The sequence below is a fragment of the Phyllobates terribilis genome, unplaced genomic scaffold, assembly GCF_046119375.1.
Source record: "Phyllobates terribilis strain yellow unplaced genomic scaffold, ASM4611937v1 Scaffold_9__5_contigs__length_417890890, whole genome shotgun sequence".
In the NCBI taxonomy this organism is placed as follows: Eukaryota; Metazoa; Chordata; class Amphibia; order Anura; family Dendrobatidae; genus Phyllobates; species Phyllobates terribilis.
This window is the reverse complement of record NW_027362769.1, coordinates 380476644-380497658: the sequence shown is the minus strand read 5'-3', so window position 1 is coordinate 380497658 and position 21015 is coordinate 380476644. Positions and strand designations below refer to the sequence as shown.

General features: G+C 51.8%; 1 protein-coding gene across 5 annotated transcripts in view; it reads right to left on the bottom strand.

Moving 5' to 3' along the window:
- Nucleotides 1–300: 300 nt before the first annotated feature.
- Nucleotides 301–21015, bottom strand: part of TOM1L2 (target of myb1 like 2 membrane trafficking protein) — a 53415-nt gene continuing 32700 nt past the window's right edge. For 3 of the 5 annotated variants that reach the window (XM_073648483.1, XM_073648486.1, XM_073648482.1), the window contains exons 5-16: nt 20418–20552; nt 15732–15887; nt 15523–15639; nt 15308–15441; nt 15133–15178; nt 14923–15043; nt 14514–14631; nt 13809–13884; nt 13266–13331; nt 8298–8357; nt 6387–6423; nt 301–2458 (exon numbers count right to left, since the gene is read on the bottom strand). In XM_073648483.1, coding sequence (XP_073504584.1) covers nt 2310–2458; nt 6387–6423; nt 8298–8357; nt 13266–13331; nt 13809–13884; nt 14514–14631; nt 14923–15043; nt 15133–15178; nt 15308–15441; nt 15523–15639; nt 15732–15887; nt 20418–20552 — 1215 coding nt within the window. In that variant the 3' untranslated portion in view covers nt 301–2309. The remainder of the gene's footprint in view (nt 2459–6386; nt 6424–8297; nt 8358–13265; nt 13332–13808; nt 13885–14513; nt 14632–14922; nt 15044–15132; nt 15179–15307; nt 15442–15522; nt 15640–15731; nt 15888–20417; nt 20553–21015) is intronic. The other 2 variants (XM_073648484.1, XM_073648485.1) reach the window with 2 other exon arrangements.

The following is a 21015-nucleotide window of genomic DNA, read 5'->3' as shown; positions in this document are numbered from 1 at the left end:
TAACCCTACACGGCGGCCGCTGTAACACTACATGACGGCTATTATTACTCTACATGGTGGCCGCTGTAACTCTACACAGTGGTAGTTATAAGCCTACATGGTGGCTGTTATAACTCTAAATGACGGCTGCTATAACCCTATATGGTGTGCATAGTGTGTGAGCCCTGTTACCTGTGGGGGCCTTTATCAGGGGCCACATAGGAAGACTTGGTAGACAAGGGCCCGGTCACAGCCTGTGTATTGGGGGCCGACCTCTGGTCTCTAGAATTAAAAAAAAAAGTCAAGAAACGAGACAGCAAATCCCGGATGTTTGTTACGGGTTTATTGAACATATTCTTACTTATCGTCTCTACAGTAGGACATTTCCAGCAGACAATCTAGCGGACGGAGGAGGACATGGGGGGGTTAATATCTTCATTACAGACGACATCATGAACTTTTAAAATGATGTATTCTCTTCCGAAAAAGAAAAAAAAAATCCAAGATCCACGGGCTGAACGCAACAAATAAATAATCTCTGTAACGTTAATAATCTACAATTAGTGTTTTCGTATGTATAAAATATAAAATAATTTAAGATATTTAATATACAGGTTAGTTGTAGCGTGTTACTAAGGGGGAATGGGAACCAGGGGGCAGCAGCCTGGCACTGTTTCTGGGGGTCATATCAATATTTACAAGCATTGCTTGGAGATGACCCTTTTTCCACGTGTCCTAGTAGTTATATGGACTCTACAGACGGGGGGGTCCTCGCTCTGTGTAGGGCAATAATCCTCCCTATATCAGCGGCACCTACTCTATATAATCTTACCTATCAAATATATGACCGGGTAAAACTATGGAGGTTCGGTAGCCAGACCCGTGGTGGTCTGGCTTCAAGTGGAGTCCGTCAGGGGCCTCATTTAAAAATAAAAAGGGATGAAATATCCCCTTTAGTGTTTATGGGTCTGGAAAGTAGAGCAGCCCCACTAGTGCCGCATCTATGTGACAGCTATGGGGGCCCCACTTGAACCAGGGTATATAACATACAGGGGGGGATACGATAAAACCGATTATGAGCCAAGATCAGGGGTAGAAGGTTCCGCCCCAAACTGCTACATTGGGCAAACACTTTTCCCCCCATTTGACCAGAGAGTGTCCCTTTAAATATTTTGCAAAAGCGCCACTGCATGACGGGGGGCGCTCCGAGCCTCGCGCCTCTCTCACTATATATCTACAGTATATTCTAGTAACACATCCAAGCATTCAAGTCCTAAAAAAAAAAAGGCTACGGCCATGTTAAATTTTCCCCTAAATTACGGCAGTCGGTAGCGTCTTGGAGGGAGATAGGGGGGTCCAGGCTGCTGACATTCAGTAGTGAAGACCATCAGTGCTATTAAAAAAAAAAAAAACACAACGATAAAACAAGAACTACAATCCATCGGCAGCGGGGTCATGAACGAGCTCATCACCGCCCCCTATGTGCTAAACCGGCAGAAAAACAAAAAAGAATATGGCATCCGAAGGGGTTAAGGGGACGGGTGAATAGAAATTTCCGCGTGCATGCTGTAGTGACGTCCGCCATGACTGACCTACCGGGTACTGATCGTCCGATGCGGAATAATGTGCAGAAATTAACACGGCATGGCGGACGCTCGTCCTGATGAGCGGCTAAGAGGTAAGAAAAGCTGTGCAAACGTTGCAGTTCAGGTATACATTATATTCTCAATCTTGACCCCGTGCTCTATATATATATATACACCTCTATATATATTTATATATATATGAACAGAAAACAAGAGAGTTTTCCCAGAGATGAGACATGCAGTGCTATTGCAGTTACCAGGGGGGAGCGGGGAAAGGAGCATTTACAAGGAAGTGAAGGAATGTGTAAGAGCGCCACCTAGGAGAACAATACCATAGAATACTATGTAGCAGGGCAGGTGCCTAAATGCCTCCCCCTTATTCTCTAACTATTGGTACAGGCCACTCATTAAAAATGAAAATGGGTCATTCCCAAAATGGGGTTGGGAAGGGGTGACATCTGTGACCAGAGTGATCCAGATGAGCCATTCCTGGAGAGACGGATCATCAGATCACGGGACGGCCCGGATATTAGTAACTTCTGGTTAATTATAAGTGTAGCGGTCGTCTTGTAAACCGTGTACATGCAGAGCCGTCACTGGTTCCCACTGAGCGACCATTTGTATGATAGCAGCAGTCCACGATGCGTCCGCCCGTGCCTGGGTCCTATAAATGATGCACATGGTGTGGGGGGTGGGGGGCCTGTATGTGGCAGGAGAGAGGCGGGAGCCATACAGGGCGGTCATTTACAAAGCAAACAGAGAGTCGTCCGCCCGCTCCTGCTTCTTCCGGTTTGCGGGGTTCACTGTCAGGGAGGGCTCTGTATTGGGGGGAGACGGGAGGTCCGGGAGATGCTCTACAGCTTTGGCTCGTTCTTCCAGAAACTTGTCGAATTCTGCAAAAGGAAAGATTAATAAATAAATGCCCAGGAAACTGGAGGGGTCAGGGAAAGGCCAATGGAATCTCACCGCACCGGCCTCCCCAGATCCTCTCCCATCAGACCACACCGGTCTCCCCAGATCCCCTCCCATCAGACCGCACCAGCCTCCCCAGATCCCCTCCCATCAGACCGCACCGACCTCCCCAAATCCCCTCCCAACAGAACGCACCGGCCTCCCCAAATCCCCTCCCATCAGAACGCACCGGCCTCCCCAAATCCCCTCCCATCAGAACGCACCGACCTCCCCAGATCCTCTCCCATCAGACCGCACCGGTCTCCCCAGATCCCCTCCCATCAGACCGCACCAGCCTCCCCAGATCCCCTCCCATCAGACCGCACCGACCTCCCCAAATCCCCTCCCAACAGAACGCACCGGCCTCCCCAAATCCCCTCCCATCAGAACGCACCGGCCTCCCCAAATCCCCTCCCATCAGACCGGACCAGCCTCCCCAGATCCCCTCCCATCAGACCGCACCGACCTCCCCAAATCCCCTCCCATCAGACCGCACCGGCCTCCCCAAATCCCCTCCCATCAGACCGCACCGGCCTCCCCAGATCCCCTCCCATCAGACCGCACCGGCCTCCCCAGATCCCCTCCCATCAGACCGCACCGGCCTCCCCAGATCCCCTCCCATCAGACCGCACCGGCCTCCCCAGATCCCCTCCCATCAGACCGCACCGGCCTCCCCAGATCCCCTCCCATCAGACCGCACCGGCCTCCCCAGATCCCCTCCCATCAGACCGCACCGGCCTCCCCAAATCCCCTCCCATCAGACCGCACCGGCCTCCCCAGATCCCCTCCAATCAGACCGCACCGGCCTCCCCAGATCCCCTCCCATCAGACCGCACCGGCCTCCCCAAATCCCCTCCCATCAGACCGCACCGGCCTCCCCAAATCCCCTCCCATCAGACCGCACCGGCCTCCCCAGATCCCCTCCCATCAGACCGCACCGGCCTCCCCAGATCCCCTCCCATCAGACCGCATCGGCCTCCCCAGATCCCCTCCCATCAGACCGCACCGGCCTCCCCAGATCCCCTCCCATCAGACCGCACCGGCCTCCCCAAATCCCCTCCCATCAGACCGCACCGGCCTCCCCAGATCCCCTCCCATCAGACCGCACCGGCCTCCCCAGATCCCCTCCCATCAGACCGCACCGGCCTCCCCAGATCCCCTCCCATCAGACCGCACCGGCCTCCACAGATCCCCTCCCATCAGACCGCACCGGCCTCCACAGATCCCCTCCCATCAGACCGCACCGGCCTCCACAAATCCCCTCCCATCAGACCGCACCGGCCTCCCCAAATCCCCTCCCATCAGACCGCACCGGCCTCCCCAGATCCCCTCCAATCAGACCGCACCGGCCTCCCCAGATCCCCTCCAATCAGACCGCACCGGCCTCCCCAGATCCCCTCCCATCAGACCGCACCGGCCTCTCCAAATCCCCTCCCATCAGAACGCACCGGCCTCCCCAAATCCCCTCCCATCAGACCGGACCAGCCTCCCCAGATCCCCTCCCATCAGACCGCACCGACCTCCCCAAATCCCCTCCCATCAGAACGCACCGGCCTCCCCAAATCCCCTCCCATCAGACCGCACCGGCCTCCCCAGATCCCCTCCCATCAGACCGCACCGGCCTCCCCAGATCCCCTCCCATCAGACCGCACCGGCCTCCCCAGATCCCCTCCCATCAGACCGCACCGGCCTCCCCAGATCCCCTCCCATCAGACCGCACCGGCCTCCCCAGATCCCCTCCCATCAGACCGCACCGGCCTCCCCAAATCCCCTCCCATCAGACCGCACCGGCCTCCCCAAATCCCCTCCCATCAGAACGCACCGGCCTCCCCAAATCCCCTCCCATCAGACCGGACCAGCCTCCCCAGATCCCCTCCCATCAGACCGCACCGACCTCCCCAAATCCCCTCCCATCAGAACGCACCGGCCTCCCCAGATCCCCTCCCATCAGACCGCACCGGCCTCCCCAGATCCCCTCCCATCAGACCGCACCGGCCTCCCCAGATCCCCTCCCATCAGACCGCACCGGCCTCCCCAGATCCCCTCCCATCAGACCGCACCGGCCTCCCCAGATCCCCTCCCATCAGACCGCACCGGCCTCCCCAGATCCCCTCCCATCAGACCGCACCGGCCTCCCCAAATCCCCTCCCATAAGACCGCACCGGCCTCCCCAGATCCCCTCCAATCAGACCGCACCGGCCTCCCCAGATCCCCTCCCATCAGACCGCACCGGCCTCCCCAAATCCCCTCCCATCAGACCGCACCGGCCTCCCCAAATCCCCTCCCATCAGACCGCACCGGCCTCCCCAGATCCCCTCCCATCAGACCGCACCGGCCTCCCCAGATCCCCTCCCATCAGACCGCATCGGCCTCCCCAGATCCCCTCCCATCAGACCGCACCGGCCTCCCCAGATCCCCTCCCATCAGACCGCACCGGCCTCCCCAAATCCCCTCCCATCAGACCGCACCGGCCTCCCCAGATCCCCTCCCATCAGACCGCACCGGCCTCCCCAGATCCCCTCCCATCAGACCGCACCGGCCTCCACAGATCCCCTCCCATCAGACCGCACCGGCCTCCACAGATCCCCTCCCATCAGACCGCACCGGCCTCCCCAAATCCCCTCCCATCAGACCGCACCGGCCTCCACAAATCCCCTCCCATCAGACCGCACCGGCTTCCCCAAATCCCCTCCCATCAGACCGCACCGGCCTCCCCAGATCCCCTCCAATCAGACCGCACCGGCCTCCCCAGATCCCCTCCCATCAGACCGCACCGGCCTCTCCAAATCCCCTCCCATCAGAACGCACCGGCCTCCCCAAATCCCCTCCCATCAGACCGCACCGGCCTCCCCAGATCCCCTCCCATCAGACCGCACCGGCCTCCACAAATCCCCTCCCATCAGACCGCACCGGCCTCCCCAGATCCCCTCCCATCAGACCGCACCGGCCTCCCCAGATCCCCTCCCATCAGACCGCACCGGCCTCCACAGATCCCCTCCCATCAGACCGCACCGGCCTCCCCAGATCCCCTCCCATCAGACCGCACCGGCCTCCCCAGATCCCCTCCCATCAGACCGCACCGGCCTCCCCAGATCCCCTCCCATCAGACCGCACCGGCCTCCCCAGATCCCCTCCCATCAGACCCCACCGGCCTCCACAGATCCCCTCCCATCAGACCCCACCGGCCTCCACAGATCCCCTCCCATCAGACCGCACCGGCCTCCCCAGATCCCCTCCCATCAGACGGCACCGGCCTCCCCAGATCCCCTCCCATCAGACGGCACCGGCCTCCCCAGATCCCCTCCCATCAGACGGCACCGGCCTCCCCAGATCCCCTCCCATCAGACGGCACCGGCCTCCCCAGATCCCCTCCCATCAGACGGCACCGGCCTCCCCAGATCCCCTCCCATCAGACGGCACCGGCCTCCCCAGATCCCCTCCCATCAGACCGCACCGGCCTCCCCAGATCCCCTCCCATCAGACCGCACCGGCCTCCCCAGATCGCCTCCCATCATACTGCACCGGCCTCCCCAGATCGCCTCCCATCAGACCGCACCGGCCTCCCCAGATCCCCTCCCATCAGACCGCACCGGCCTCCCCAGATCGCCTCCCATCATACTGCACCGGCCTCCCCAGATCCCCACCCATCACACTGCACAGGCCTACCCAAATCCCCTCCCATCACACTGCACCGGCCTCCCATTATCTCCCATTCTACTACACTGACCTCCAATCACGAGCCTCCCCAAACTCCATCTTATGACACTGTAACAACCTCTACTGACCACCCCATTAAGCCTCCATTGACCCCGTCACTCTGCCCTTGCTTCCGCTGACCCCCATCACACTACAGACACACGGGGCATTTACCTTCACTGGTCACTCCTTCCTCCAGCTCTTCCCCCTTCTGTAAAAATAAAATTACATTATTCTACAACAAAGGAGACATGAGAAACAAAAAAATCAACCTGGAAAGGTGAAAATGGCAGCTCCCCAGGTGCCCACCGTGTGCCCCGACCAATGCAGCAATCCCTCCCACCAGTGACATCATCTCATACAGCCCTGATAATCCCTCCCACCAGTGACATCATCTCATACAGCCCTGATAATCCCTCCCACCAGTGACATCATCTCATACAGCCCTGATAATCCCTCCCACCAGTGACATCATCTCATACAGCCCTGATAATCCCTCCCACCAGTGACATCATCTCATACAGCCCTGATAATCCCTCCCACCAGTGACATCATCTCATACAGCTCTGATAATCCCTCCCACCAGTGACATCATATCATACAGCTCTGATAATCCCTCCCACCAAAGACATCATCTCATACAGCCCTGATAATCCCTCCCACCAGTGACATCATCTCATACAGCCCTGATAATCCCTCCCACCAGTGACATCATATCATAAAGGTGATAATCCCTCCCACCAGTGACATCATATCATACAGCTATGATAATCCCTCCCACCAAAGACATCATCTCATACAGCCCTGATAATCCCTCCCACCAGTGACATCTCATACAGCCCTGATAATCCCTCCCACCAGTGACATCATATCATACAGCCCTGATAATCCCTCCCACCAGTGACTTCATCTCATACAGCTCTGATAATCCTTCCCACCAGTGATATCATCTCATACAGCCCTGATAATCCCTCCCACCAGTGACATCATATCATAAAGGTGATAATCCCTCCCACCAGTGACATCATATCATACAGTTCTGATAATCCCTCCCACCAGTGACATCATATCATAAAGGTGATAATCCCTCCCACCAGTAATATCATATCATGCAGCTCTGATAATCCCTCCCACCAGTGATATGTCATAAAGCTTTGATAATCCCTCCCACCAGTGATATCATATCATGCAGCTCTGATAATCCCTCCCACCAGTGACATCATATCATAAAGCTCTGATAATCCCTCCCACCAATGACATCATATCATACAGCCCTGATAATCCCTCCCACCAGTGATATCATATCATGCAGCTCTGATAATCCCTCCCACCAGTGACATCATATCATGCAGCTCTGATAATCCCTCCCACCAGTGACATCATATCATAAAGCTCTGATAATCCCTCCCACCAGTGACATCATATCATACAGCTCTGATAATCCCTCCCACCAGTGACATCATATCATACAGCTCTGATAATCCCTCCCACCAGTGACATCATATCATACAGCTCTGATAATCCCTCCCACCAGTGACATCATATCATACAGCTCTGATAATCCCTCCCACCAGTGACATCATATCATACAGCTCTGATAATCTCTCCCACCAGTGACATCATATCATACAGCTCTGATAATCTCTCCCACCAGTGACATCATATCATACAGCTCTGATAATCTCTCCCACCAGTGACATCATATCATACAGCTCTGATAATCTCTCCCACCAGTGACATCATATCATACAGCTCTGATAATCCCTCCCACCATTGACATCATATCATACAGCTCTGATAATCTCTCACACCAGTGACATCATCTCATACAGTCCTGATAATCCCTCCCACCAGTGACATCATATCATACAACTCTGATAATCCCTCCCACCAGTGACATCATATCATACAGCTCTGATAATCTGTCCCACCAGTGACATCATATCATACAGCTCTGATAATCCCTCCCACCAGTGACATCATATTCCGGTGATGGCGGCCATATTAATTTCTTGCTAAAAGCAAATCCACAGACACAGCAGTTAGAAGCGATATCCCTGAGTGAAGAGTAGAAGAGCATCTCACCACGTCTGTCCCGAGCCACTCCTCTAGGTCATCCATATCCGAGGCCTGGGCCACGGGAATCTACAGCAAGCACGAGCAGCCAAAATACATCCAGAAGCATGAGGCACGGTGGAATGGCAAAACAAGCGTGGGGAGGGGGGAATAAAACAAAGCAAAATAAAATAAATAAAATGAATAAAAGAAACAAAAAATGCAAAATATGACAACGGAAAATGGGCTAAAGATGAAGAAGTAACAACGGAGATGGGAAAATAACATGGAGGATGAGAACGCCATAGCCGGGGTGGTGGCAGAACGGTGCACCCGTGTTATAACAGATATGTTAGGAACCTGTGACTATAGATCTTCATGGACACCCCTGGGCAAGTGGGCAAATGTTTTACTCAATCAGCCACCAGGGGGAGCAAGATTAAAAGGATTCACTTACTTAAATGAAGTTAAAGTGCAATACCAGATGCTGCCTATAGATGAGGGTGGCGCTGTGCCACGTGGTTTTATATGGAGAATATTAGACTATAAATTAGCAGCCACGATTCCCAGCCTAAGCCTAAAGTCTGCAAACTCTTAATACATTTTATTTTTCACCATTTTTGAAAAGATCTCAGCTTGCTGTCAGTGAATATAACCCTCCAGATGCAGTTGGACCCTAAAATCTGAGCCAATCCTAGCGCCGCTCACACAGGCGCTTGTTCTCTTGGATCAGCAAGCAGAGATATTGAAATTGTTGAGAAACTGACAAAGGCAATGACGCTTCACTCTGTTATTAAACGTACACATACATTAGACACATTTAGGGGTTGACAGGTTAGCGGCTGCGGTGTCAGCAGAGATTAGCGGGCGGTGTCAGCGCTACAGGGACGGCAGCGTCTCCGCTCCTCGTATAAGCACAAGTTTGCTTCCATGTGACTGATATAACAGGTGAGATCGTGGGATGACGACCTTTACCAGCCCCTTTTGAACGGTTTATTTTTTTCTCCCCCCTCCATTCAGTGCCGGGCACTGGCCGCCATCTTGCCTGTCCTCACCTCTGACACTCACCAGCTCTGGGGTTGTTACCTGCTGCACCAGCGATTTCCAACCTGTGTCTCTCCAGCTATTTCATAACTACAACTCACAGCATGCCCCGCCATGCTGACCACCGGCTGGAGATTACGGTTATAGAAGCCCCGCAGGCCGACTGCGGTGCAGGCCGTAATTACATAGGAGCGGCAGGTGCCTGGTTGGCACGAGGACCAGGATCAATGACTCTCACACGTGTCGAGGACTTTAGACCGGAATCATCTCTCAGCCGTGTACACACAGGTCCTGTCACCGGGGAGTTTGGACCTGTCTGTGTGAAATGCTGGATGTAATCAGCGCAGCATTGCTTCCTATGATAAGAAGGGTAACGCCGGCTGCAGGAGCGAGCGGAGAGCACAGCAGCCCCTGCTCACTTCAGGGGTACAATACACCAGAACCAACACAAATTTGGTAAATTAGTCTCCTCCTCTCAAGGATCCCCTTCATGTGCTCCTCCTCGCCGGGATCCCCCTCATGTGCTCCTCCTCTCCGGGATCCCCCTCATGTGCTCCTCCTCTCCTGGATCCCCTCATGTGCTCCTCCTCTCCGGGATCCCCTCATGTGGTCATCCTCTCCGGGATCCCCTCATGTGCTCCTCCTCTCCGGGATCCCCTCATGTGCTCCTCCTCTCCGGGATCCCCTCATGTGCTCCTCCTCCCCGGGATCCCCTCATGTGCTCCTCCTCCCCGGGATCTCCTCATGTGCGCCTCCTCTCCAGGATCCCCTCATGTGCTCCTCCTCTCCAGGATCCCCTCATGTGCTCCTCCTCTCCGGGATCCCCTCATGTGCTCCTCCTCTCCGGGATCCCGTCATGTGCTCCTCCTCTCCGGGATCCCGTCATGTGCTCCTCCTCTCCGGGATCCCCTCATGTGCTCCTCCTCCCCGGGATCTCCTCATGTGCGCCTCCTCTCCAGGATCCCCTCATGTGCTCCTCCTCTCAAGGATCCCATCATGTGCTCCTCCTCTCCAGGATCCCATCATGTGCTCATCCTCTCCAGGATCCCCTCATGTGCTCATCCTCTCCAGGATCCCCTCATGTGCTCCTCCTCTCCGGGATCCCCTCATGTGCTCCTCCTCGCTGGGATCCCCCTCATGTGCTCCTCCTCTCCGGGATCCCCTCATGTGCTCCTCCTCTCCGGGATCCCCTCATGTGCGCCTCCTCCCCGGGATCTCCTCATGTGCGCCTCCTCTCCAGGATCCCCTCATGTGCTCCTCCTCTCCAGGATCCCCTCATGTGCTCCTCCTCTCCAGGATCCCCTCATGTGCTCCTCCTCTCCGGGATCCCCTCATGTGCGCCTCCTCCCTGGGATCTCCTCATGTGCGCCTCCTCTCCAGGATCCCCTCATGTGCTCCTCCTCTCCAGGATCCCCTCATGTGCTCCTCCTCTCAAGGATCCCATCATGTGCTCCTCCTCTCCAGGATCCCATCATGTGCTCATCCTCTCCAGGATCCCCTCATGTGCTCATCCTCTCCAGGATCCCCTCATGTGCTCCTCCTCTCCGGGATCCCCTCATGTGCTCCTCCTCGCTGGGATCCCCCTCATGTGCTCCTCCTCTCCGGGATCCCCTCATGTGCTCCTCCTCTCCGGGATCCCCCTCATGTGCTCCTCCTCTCCGGGATCCCCTCATGTGCTCCTCCTCTCCGGGATCCCCTCATGTGCGCCTCCTCTCCAGGATCCCCTCATGTGCGCCTCCTCTCCAGGATCCCCTCATGTGCTCCTCCTCTCAAGGATCCCATCATGTGCTCCTCCTCTCCAGGATCCCATCATGTGCTCCTCCTCTCCAGGATCCCATCATGTGCTCATCCTCTCCAGGATCCCCTCATGTGCTCATCCTCTCCAGGATCCCCTCATGTGCTCCTCCTCTCCGGGATCCCCTCATGTGCTCCTCCTCGCTGGGATCCCCCTCATGTGCTCCTCCTCTCCGGGATCCCCTCATGTGCGCCTCCTCCCCGGGATCTCCTCATGTGCGCCTCCTCTCCAGGATCCCCTCCTGTGCTCCTCCTCTCCAGGATCCCCTCATGTGCTCCTCCTCTCCAGGATCCCCTCATGTGCTCCTCCTCTCCGGGATCCCCTCATGTGCGCCTCCTCCCTGGGATCTCCTCATGTGCGCCTCCTCTCCAGGATCCCCTCATGTGCTCCTCCTCTCAAGGATCCCATCATGTGCTCCTCCTCTCCAGGATCCCATCATGTGCTCATCCTCTCCAGGATCCCCTCATGTGCTCATCCTCTCCGGGATCCCCTCATGTGCTCCTCCTCGCTGGGATCCCCCTCATGTGCTCCTCCTCTCCGGGATCCCCTCATGTGCGCCTCCTCCCCGGGATCTCCTCATGTGCGCCTCCTCTCCAGGATCCCCTCATGTGCTCCTCCTCTCCAGGATCCCCTCATGTGCTCCTCCTCTCCAGGATCCCCTCATGTGCTCCTCCTCTCCAGGATCCCCTCATGTGCTCCTCCTCTCCGGGATCCCCTCATGTGCTCCTCCCTCCCTGGGATCTCCTCATGTGCGCCTCCTCTCCAGGATCCCCTCATGTGCGCCTCCTCTCCAGGATCCCCTCATGTGCGCCTCCTCTCCAGGATCCCCTCATGTGCGCCTCCTCTCCAGGATCCCCTCATGTGCGCCTCCTCTCCAGGATCCCCTCATGTGCTCCTCCTCTCCAGGATCCCCTCATGTGCTCCTCCTCTCCAGGATCCCCTCATGTGCTCCTCCTCTCCAGGATCCCCTCATGTGCTCCTCCTCTCCAGGATCCCCTCATGTGCTCCTCCTCTCCGGGATCCCGTCAAGTGCTCCTCCTCTCCGGTATCCCGTCATGTGTTCCTCCTCTCCAGGATCCCCTCATGTGCTCCTCCTCTCCAGGATCCCCTCATGTGCTCCTCCTCTCCAGGATCCCCTCATGTGCTCATCCTCTCCAGGATCCCCTCATGTGCTCCTCCTCTCCAGGATCCCCTCATGTGCTCCTCCTCTCCAGGATCCCCTCATGTGCTCCTCCTCTCCAGGATCCCCTCATGTGCTCCTCCTCTCCAGGATCCCCTCATGTGCTCCTCCTCTCCAGGATCCCCTCATGTGCTCCTCCTCTCCAGGATCCCCTCATGTGCTCATCCTCTCCAGGATCCCCTCATGTGCTCCTCCTCTCCAGGATCCCCTCATGTGCTCCTCCTCTCCAGGATCCCCTCATGTGCTCCTCCTCTCCAGGATCCACCTTTCCATGCCCCTCCTCTCCAGGATGCTCTCCTATGCTCTTCCCTACCAGGATCCCTTCATATGCCCCGCCCCTCAGTAGGCTCCTCCCATCGTTATCATCACAAGCTCCTCCCTCACATTTTCGGGCCCCACTTTGGCTTACTGGGAGAGCATTTAATGTGGGCAATTGGTTCAGCTTTAATAAAATGTCTTTATAGAAATGACTGCAGGACCAGACTAGACAGAGCTTGCTTGCAGCCGGTTACCATGGAAGTACATTGTTGTGTATAGGAGCTATGGACACAAAGTAAATTTTCCCAAAAATTATTTTAGATACATTATAAATACCTGTTAAAAATATAAATTTTAGTTAAAACTTGTGTTTATCCCAGGAGTCCAGACACAGATGCTGAGGATCAGAATTGCAGAGATATTAGCCAGATATCTGCGAGTCGTGTCCACGGCATGATGGGACGGGACTGCAGCCATACCGCCATATGCTGGATGCATGGACGCCCGTCCTAGGGCACCTCCATAGACCCTCAGGTGCTGGGTTTTGCTGCTGTATTACCCTATAAAATATATATGTTCTGTTGCTATAGGGTGGTTGGTGCCGAACCGGCAGATATCCGGCTGCTCACACTCCGCTCGGTTAGGTTGGTAAGATGCCACAAGGGTGAAGGGGGTCAGATGGTTATAGGGGGGGGGGTCTACTTGCGGGAGCACTGCTCACCATTCCTTGACTAATGAGCCACTTGTCTATGGGCTCCATGGCTGAGACTCCAGCTCTACCTCTCCTCTGGACCAAAACCCAAAAATGGAGTTAAAAAAAAAAAAAGAGAAAAAAAAAATAAAGATTATATACCGTGAAACAGCGTGAGGAGGACAAGATGCATAAAGAGATGGTGTCTGCAGCCCATGCACGATCCACTGATCTAAGGTCGGAGCACCGAGAGCAACCAGGTCCTTATTATTATAGAAATGCTTTATAGCTGAGAGCAACACAATCGGCAGCTTTTAATTATCAATACTACGCTCACAGCGGTGCGGCCTGACGGATCAATGTTCGCCTCCGCCGGGGGACGAGGTCAGATGCATCGATCTGCGCTGCAGGAACAGCACTTGTCTGAGACCCTGAAGCTTCCTACTACTTCAATGCATTGGCCTGGCACCACCTAGTGCTCCTAAGGGGGAACTGCAGGTTGTATGCCATTGTGCCAGAAGTCACATGGTTACAACCAGCCAATGACCAAGGCGCTGGTCGGGCGCTACATACCCCTCCTGTGTTCTGCTGCCGGACATCTAAAGCAGTCGCCAGCCCACCGAGAGCCTGGGGGTCCTCATAGGTCACACTGCCGGATAGAAAAGTGTCAATTACATACACATGGCAGTATGGTGCAAGTACTAGTGGAGCCTTCTAGATAAAATCATTCTTCTTGCTCTGTTCATCAAGAGCTTCCCTAGAGGCTAGCCCCCCTAAAAAAGAGGATTATATTTTATACTGCCCAATAATATTGGTAATAAAAAGCAGAATTCTACTCACCTGCAGTCACCACTAGAGGGAGCTTATTGCATAGGGTTTATTTTTGTGTTTATTGTGTCTCTGTATACAGGGAGCCCCCCCTAGTGATGACTACAGACAGAACCTTATCATGTATCTCTGTATACAGGGAGCTCCCCCTAGTGGTGGCTGCAGACAGAATCTTATCATGTATCTCTGTATACAGGGAGCTCCCCCTAGTGGTGGCTGCAGACAGATAGACAAAGACATAAATAATCACATTCTAAGTATGAGATTTGGAGCTGTAAATGAAAAATTAAGAGTTTTGACTGCGGTAAAGATGCATTGTGAAATGAATCAGCCCAAAAGCTTGGATATATATCAGCACGTGACACAATCACTATGTGCCGGACTCAGAATATATTTTGTTAGTGATTTCCTAATCTATAAGACACCACAATGCACCGATCTCATACTCACTCCTTCCTCTGTTCGGCCAGAGAACTGCTCCTTGTCTGTGCAAACATATCGAAGTCGTCCCGCGGGTTGGTGCTGGGGAGCGCGCTGAGGGTGGAGCTCACACTATTAGATCCGACATCTGAAAGAGAAAGTTTCTTATGTAATCTTGAGCACAGAATCCTTCCCTCCTTTATAGAGCAATGTGCGGCTCTTCTAGACATTGGTGCAGGTGAGCTCTTCCCGTAGTGACGTCACATGGGCCTGATTCTGCAGGGACACGCTCGTGTATTACTGCAGATCAGACATTAAGGGGGTTAAGAGTGGCTGCTAGGTTGCGCAGTTGCAGCCATACTGGTTGTCACCAGGTCTGATGGATCATTTAGTTTTAGGTCTATTCATTTTATATCTAAAGAGACAGGTTGTTATTTACCAAGTCCTCCCAGCTGGGTTGTTAGTGACGCCGGGGCGGTGTTCCCCACCATGGGGCTCACGACTGCAGGGGATCCGGGTCCCAGGTCTATCAGATTATCCTCCGTGACCTCACTCAGCATCTGCAACGTGAAATATATAATCAGCGGCTATTAATTAGGAGGGGAGGGGGACAGACTACAAGCTTAAAACGGCTCCGGCGCAGTCTCACCCCATTCGTGTTCGGCGCGGTGCGGCCTGACCTGTAGCGCTCAAACCTGATGAAGAAGAACGGCAATTAGTCAGGAGCACGTGCGGTGTCAGGGGGACGCGCGGTGTCAGGAGGACGCGCGGTGTCAGGAGGACGTGCGGTGTCAGGCTCTCAGCAGCGCTCCTTCCTTACTCACCTTTCATATCTGAGGAAGACGTTATTCAAGTCGTCGTTGACGTGCAGCAGCTCCTCGGTCACCTCCTCGTTGGACACTCGAGAGATCAGCTCCACGATCCGCTGCTGCATCGCTCGGCAGGTTCTGTTCAGATCCTATAAACACAGTCTGGGGTCAGATCCGAATCCCAATAATGTGGGGATCCATCCTCCGTATCCGCGGAGAGCTCCCCCTACCTGCAGAAGCTCCAGATCGGAAGCGTCTTCTTGGCCGGGAGTCATCTCTGTCAGCATCTCAGACATGACCTTAGTGTTTCCACGGACGATATCCAGCTCGCTCCTCAGGCGGCCGATCTGGAGAGAAAGCGGCAGATGTGACTATATATATATATATAGTGAGCAATGGCGCCCACTCTGGACATGTCCGGTGAACACTTGCAGCTTACCTGTTCTGAGTTGGCAGTGATTGGCCCGCCCACGCTTGGCGGAGGAGCTGCTGGGGCGGTAAATGGCGCCTGAGAAGACGAGAAAGAGCCGGAGCTCGTCCGCTGGTGGGTCTGGGGCGTATGCATGTTCATAGCGGGGTCCACCTCGGGAACGCTCTGCGCAAACAGGACACATTAAATACATGGAAGCATCGGCCTTGCAGCTACAGTCCAATAGTCTGTGTGGTTAGAGTTCTGGATATTCATATGCCAGATAATTGGACTTTCCTAGTACTGTGAGATAGCTGTCATTAATAATGTACAGCGCACACTAAGACAGAGAGCGGAGGAGTCCCCAGATACACTGCAGCGATGAATTATTGATCCCGTATTCTCTGTCTGCAAGAAAAATCAGCCGCCGGGACCCTGCAGACGGCACAACAGATCGGGACTCTGGGGTATTGCAGTATATAGTGTAAGCATGTATAGTGATCGCAGGTTTTAGTCACCTAGGGAGACTAAAAAATAAAGGAAAACTTTTAAAAAATACAACATTAATATATATATACCTACACACGTGGTGAAAATTGTTGGTATCCCTGGTTTAATGAAAGAAACACCCACAATGGTCACAGAAATAACTTGAATCTGACAAAAGTAATAATAAATTAAAAATCTATGAGGCTGCGTGCACACGATACGTTTTTCATGCGTTTATGCTGCGGAATTTCCGCAGCGGAAACGCATCAAAAACGCATGGTAATCCGCACCCCATGGTCCCCAATGGCATTCCGCAATGTCAATGCACATGCTGCGGATTTTTCTGTAGCGTTTCTGCAGCGCAAATAAATCCGCAGCATGTTCATTAATTTTGCGGAAGCGCCGCCATTGACTTGCATTGAGACGCATATAATGCGCGTCTGTACATTTGTACATGCGGATTTTATGCGTCTCTATGTGCGGATGGTACCCAGTTCTGGAGAAGAGAAGACTCATCCAGACCTGGGTACCATTGTACCTGTAAAAAAAAAGAATAAAATAATAAATAAAGTTTATATTCACCTGTCCGGCGGCCCCTGCAGCGCTTCTCCTTCCAGGACCTGAGATGACGTCGCGGTCATGTGACCGCAGGCTGTCACGCGAGATGCCGGCAACCCGGAAGAAGCCAGGACGAGCGCGACAGCACTCGTCCGTTTGCATGGATTTATATAGTGTGACCTAGTTGTCAAGCACTTTCCAAGTGATGCTATCGCCTGGAAACTGCTTGTCAGTCCACATGCGGAAACACATGCGTTAACGCATGTGGGTACGCATGTGAATCCGCATGTATTCTGCAGGAAAAAAGCATGCACAATCTGCATGCGTTTTTTCTGCCAGGGAGATGCAGAAATGCTGCAGAAATTTTCTGCTTCATTTCTGCATCGTGGGCACATAGCCTGAAAATGAACAAATGAAAGTCAGACATTGCTTTTCTGCTTCCACAGAATTTTTTAAACAATTAAACTCATGAAATCGGCCTGGACAGAAATGATGGGACCCCTGAAAATAATCTGACAAAAGGGACATGTTAAATCAAGTTGTGTCCACTAATTAGCATCACAGGTGTCTACAATCTTGTAATCAGTCAGTGGGCCTGTATATAGGGCTACAGATACTCACTGTGCTGTCTGGTACATGGTGTGTACCACACTCAACATGGACCAGAGGAAGCCAAGGAAAGAGTTGTCTCAGGAGATTAGAAAGGAATTATAGACGAGCATGTTAAAGGTAAAGGTTATAAGACCATCTCCAAGCAGCTTGATGTTCCTGTGACTACAGTTATTATTCAGAAATGTAAGATCCATGGGACTGTAGCCAACCTCCCTGGACGTGGCCGCAGGAGGAAAATTGATGACAAATCAAAGAGATGGATAATACGAATGGTAACAAAAGAGCCCAGAAAAACTTCTAAAGAGATCAAAGGTGAACTTCAAGCTCAAGGAACATCAGTATCAGATTGCACCATCCGTCATTGTTTGATCCAAAATGGACTTCATGGGAGACGACCAAGGAGAACACCATTGTTGAAAAAAAATCATAAAAAGCCAGACTGGAATTTGCCAAACTACATGTTGACAAGCCACAAAGCTTCTGGGAGAATGTTCTATGGACAGATGAGGCAAAAATGGAAGTTTTTGGCAAGGCACATTAGCTCTATGTTCACAGACGGAAAAATGAAGCATATCAAGAAAAGAACACTGTCCCTACTGTGAGACATGGAGGAGGCTCTGTCATGTTCTGGGGCTGCTTTGCTGCATCTGGCACAGGGTGTCTTGAATCTGTGCAGGGTTCAATGAAATCTCAAGGGACTATCAAGGGATTCTAGAGAGAAATGTGCTGCCCAGTGTCAGAAAGCTTGGTCTCAGTCGCAGGTCATGGGTCTTGCAACAGGATAATGACCCAAAACACACAGCTAAAAACACCCAAGAATGGCTAAGAGGAAAACATTGGACTATTCTGAAGCGGCCTTCTATGAGCCCTGACCTAAATCCTATTGAGCATCTTTGGAAAGAGCTGAAACATGGAAAAGGCAACCTTCAACCACGAGACAACTGGAGCAGTTCATTTGTTCATTTTCATAGAATTTTAATTTATTATTACTTTTGTCAGATTCAAGTTATTTCTGTGACCATTGTGGGTTTTTCCTTTCATTAAACGAGGGGTGCCAACTATATTATATATATATATATATATATATATATATACACACATATATTATATATATATATATATATATATATATATATATATATATATTATATAAGTATATACCCGAGTATAAGTCGTGGGGGGCTTTTTCAGCATAAAAAATGTGCTGAAAAAGTCGGCTTATACTCGAGTATATACAGTATACATTATATAAAATTTAAAAGAGAATGGAACAGCACCAAAAATCAGCCCATATATATATGTGTGTATATATATATATACATACAGTACAGACCAAAAGTTTGGACACACCTTCTCATTTAAAGATTTTTCTGTATTTTAATGACTATGAAAATTGTACATTCACACTGAAGGCATCAAAACTATGAATTAACACATGTGGAATTATATACTTAACAAAAAAGTGTGAAACAACTGAAAATATATCTTATATTCTAGGTTCTTCAAAGTAGCCACCTTTTGCTTTGATGACTGCTTTGCACACTCTTGGCATTCTCTTGATGAGTTTCAAGAGGTAGTCACCGGAAATGGTCTTCCAACAATCTTGAAGGAGTTCCCAGAGATGCTTAGCACTTGTCGGCCCTTTTGTCTTCACTCTGCGGTCCAGCTCACCCCAAACCATCTCGATTGGGTTCAGGTCTGGTGACTGTGGAGGCCAGGTCATCTGGCGTAGCACCCAATCACTCTCCCTCTTGGTCAAATACTCCTTACACAGCCTGGAGGTGTCCCCAACAGTGTCACCAGCAAAGCACCCCCACACCATCACACCTCCTCCTCTATGCTTCACGGTGGGAACCAGGCATGTAGAGTCCATCCGTTCACCTTTTCTGCGTCGTACAAAGACACGGTGGTTGGAACCAAAGATCTCAAATTTGGACTCATCAGACCAAAGCACAGATTTCCACTGGTCTAATGTCCATTCCTTGTGTTCTTTAGCCCAAACAAGTCTCTTCTGCTTGTTGCCTGTCCTTAGCAGTGGTTTCCTAGCAGCTATTTTACCATGAAGGCCTGCTGCACAAAGTCTCCTCTTAACAATTGTTGTAGAGATGTGTCTGCGGCTAGAACTCTGTGTGGCATTGACCTGGTCTCTAATCTGAGCTGCTGTTAACCTGCGATTTCTGAGGCTGGTGACTCGGATAAACTTATCCTCAGAAGCAGAGGTGACTCTTGGTCTTCCTTTCCTGGGGCGGTCCTCATGTGAGCCAGTTTCTTTGTAGCGCTTGATGGTTTTTGCAACTGCACTTGGGGACACTTTCAAAGTTTGCCCAATTTTTCGCACTGACTGACCTTCATTTCTTAAAGTAATGATGGCCACTCGTTTTTCTTTACTTAGCTACTTTTTTCTTGCCATAACACAAATTCTAACAGTCTATTCAGTAGGACTATCAGCTGTGTATCCACCAGACTTCTGCACAAAACAACTGATGGTCCCAACCCCATTTATAAAGCAAGAAATCCCACTTATTAAACCTGACAGGGCACACCTGTGAAGTGAAGACCATTTCCGGTGACTACCTCTTGAAGCTCATCAAGAGAATGCCAAGAGTGTGCAAAGCAGTCATCAAAGCTAAAGGTGGCTACTTTGAAGAACCTAGAATATAAGACTTATTTTCAGTTGTTTCACACTTTTTTGTTAAGTATATAATTCCACATGTGGTAATTCATAGTTTTGATGCCTTCAGTGTGAATGCACAATTTTCATAGTCATGAAAATACAGAAAAATCTTAAAATGAGAAGGTGTGTCCAAACTTTTGGTCTGTACTCATATATATATATATATATATATATATATATATATATATATATATATATATATATGTGTGTTATTTTTAGACATGACCATGTTTATATAAATATTTTAACTGCACGTTAAATGCTTTAAAGAAAAGAAAAAAAAATGAGAAACACCAGAAAGTGATCAAAGTGAAATAAAAAAAAAAAAAAAAAGGGTAAAACAAGAACATGAGTTTTTCTACAATTGAGAGGCGACTTCCTACCCTTTGTGGAGTGTGTATTGGAGACAGGGCATCGAGATCGGCCATGGGAAACTCAATCCCTTTTCTTTTCAGTTCCTCATAAATATGCACCACTCCGGTGAGGTCGGGGCTGCTGCGAAACGCATCGGCCCAAGCCTGGAAGAGAGGAACAGAGAGATAAGAGAGATAGATGAAATCCCAGAGACATTTCTGTGCACAGATACTTGTGGAAGGAGGAAGATCAGAGCAGGAACGTCACTGCATTCTGGCAACAATATGGCTCCTGCCCCCAAAACATTGCAGGTCCTGCAGTCTATCCAGCAACGTGAATGTACAAGGAAACAACGAAGTCTACATGAGGGAGAATAATAATCACAGTCACAAATGGTGCCAATAAGGATTGCGACTTCTTCAGCTCTTGTACCTGCTCCGAGTAATCAGCCTAATAAGAGCGTCGCTTACCTTACTGATGTCTCAATAAAGCCTTGAAAACAAAAAGGCGGGGACGATGGGGAGAGATGACCCTGGAGGAGAGCCCGCTGGGTACTGACGCTGCCGGGGTCCCCGGCTCAGTGAGGTCCCTGTGACACAGTAGCCCAGTGATCTGCCCAGGGACATA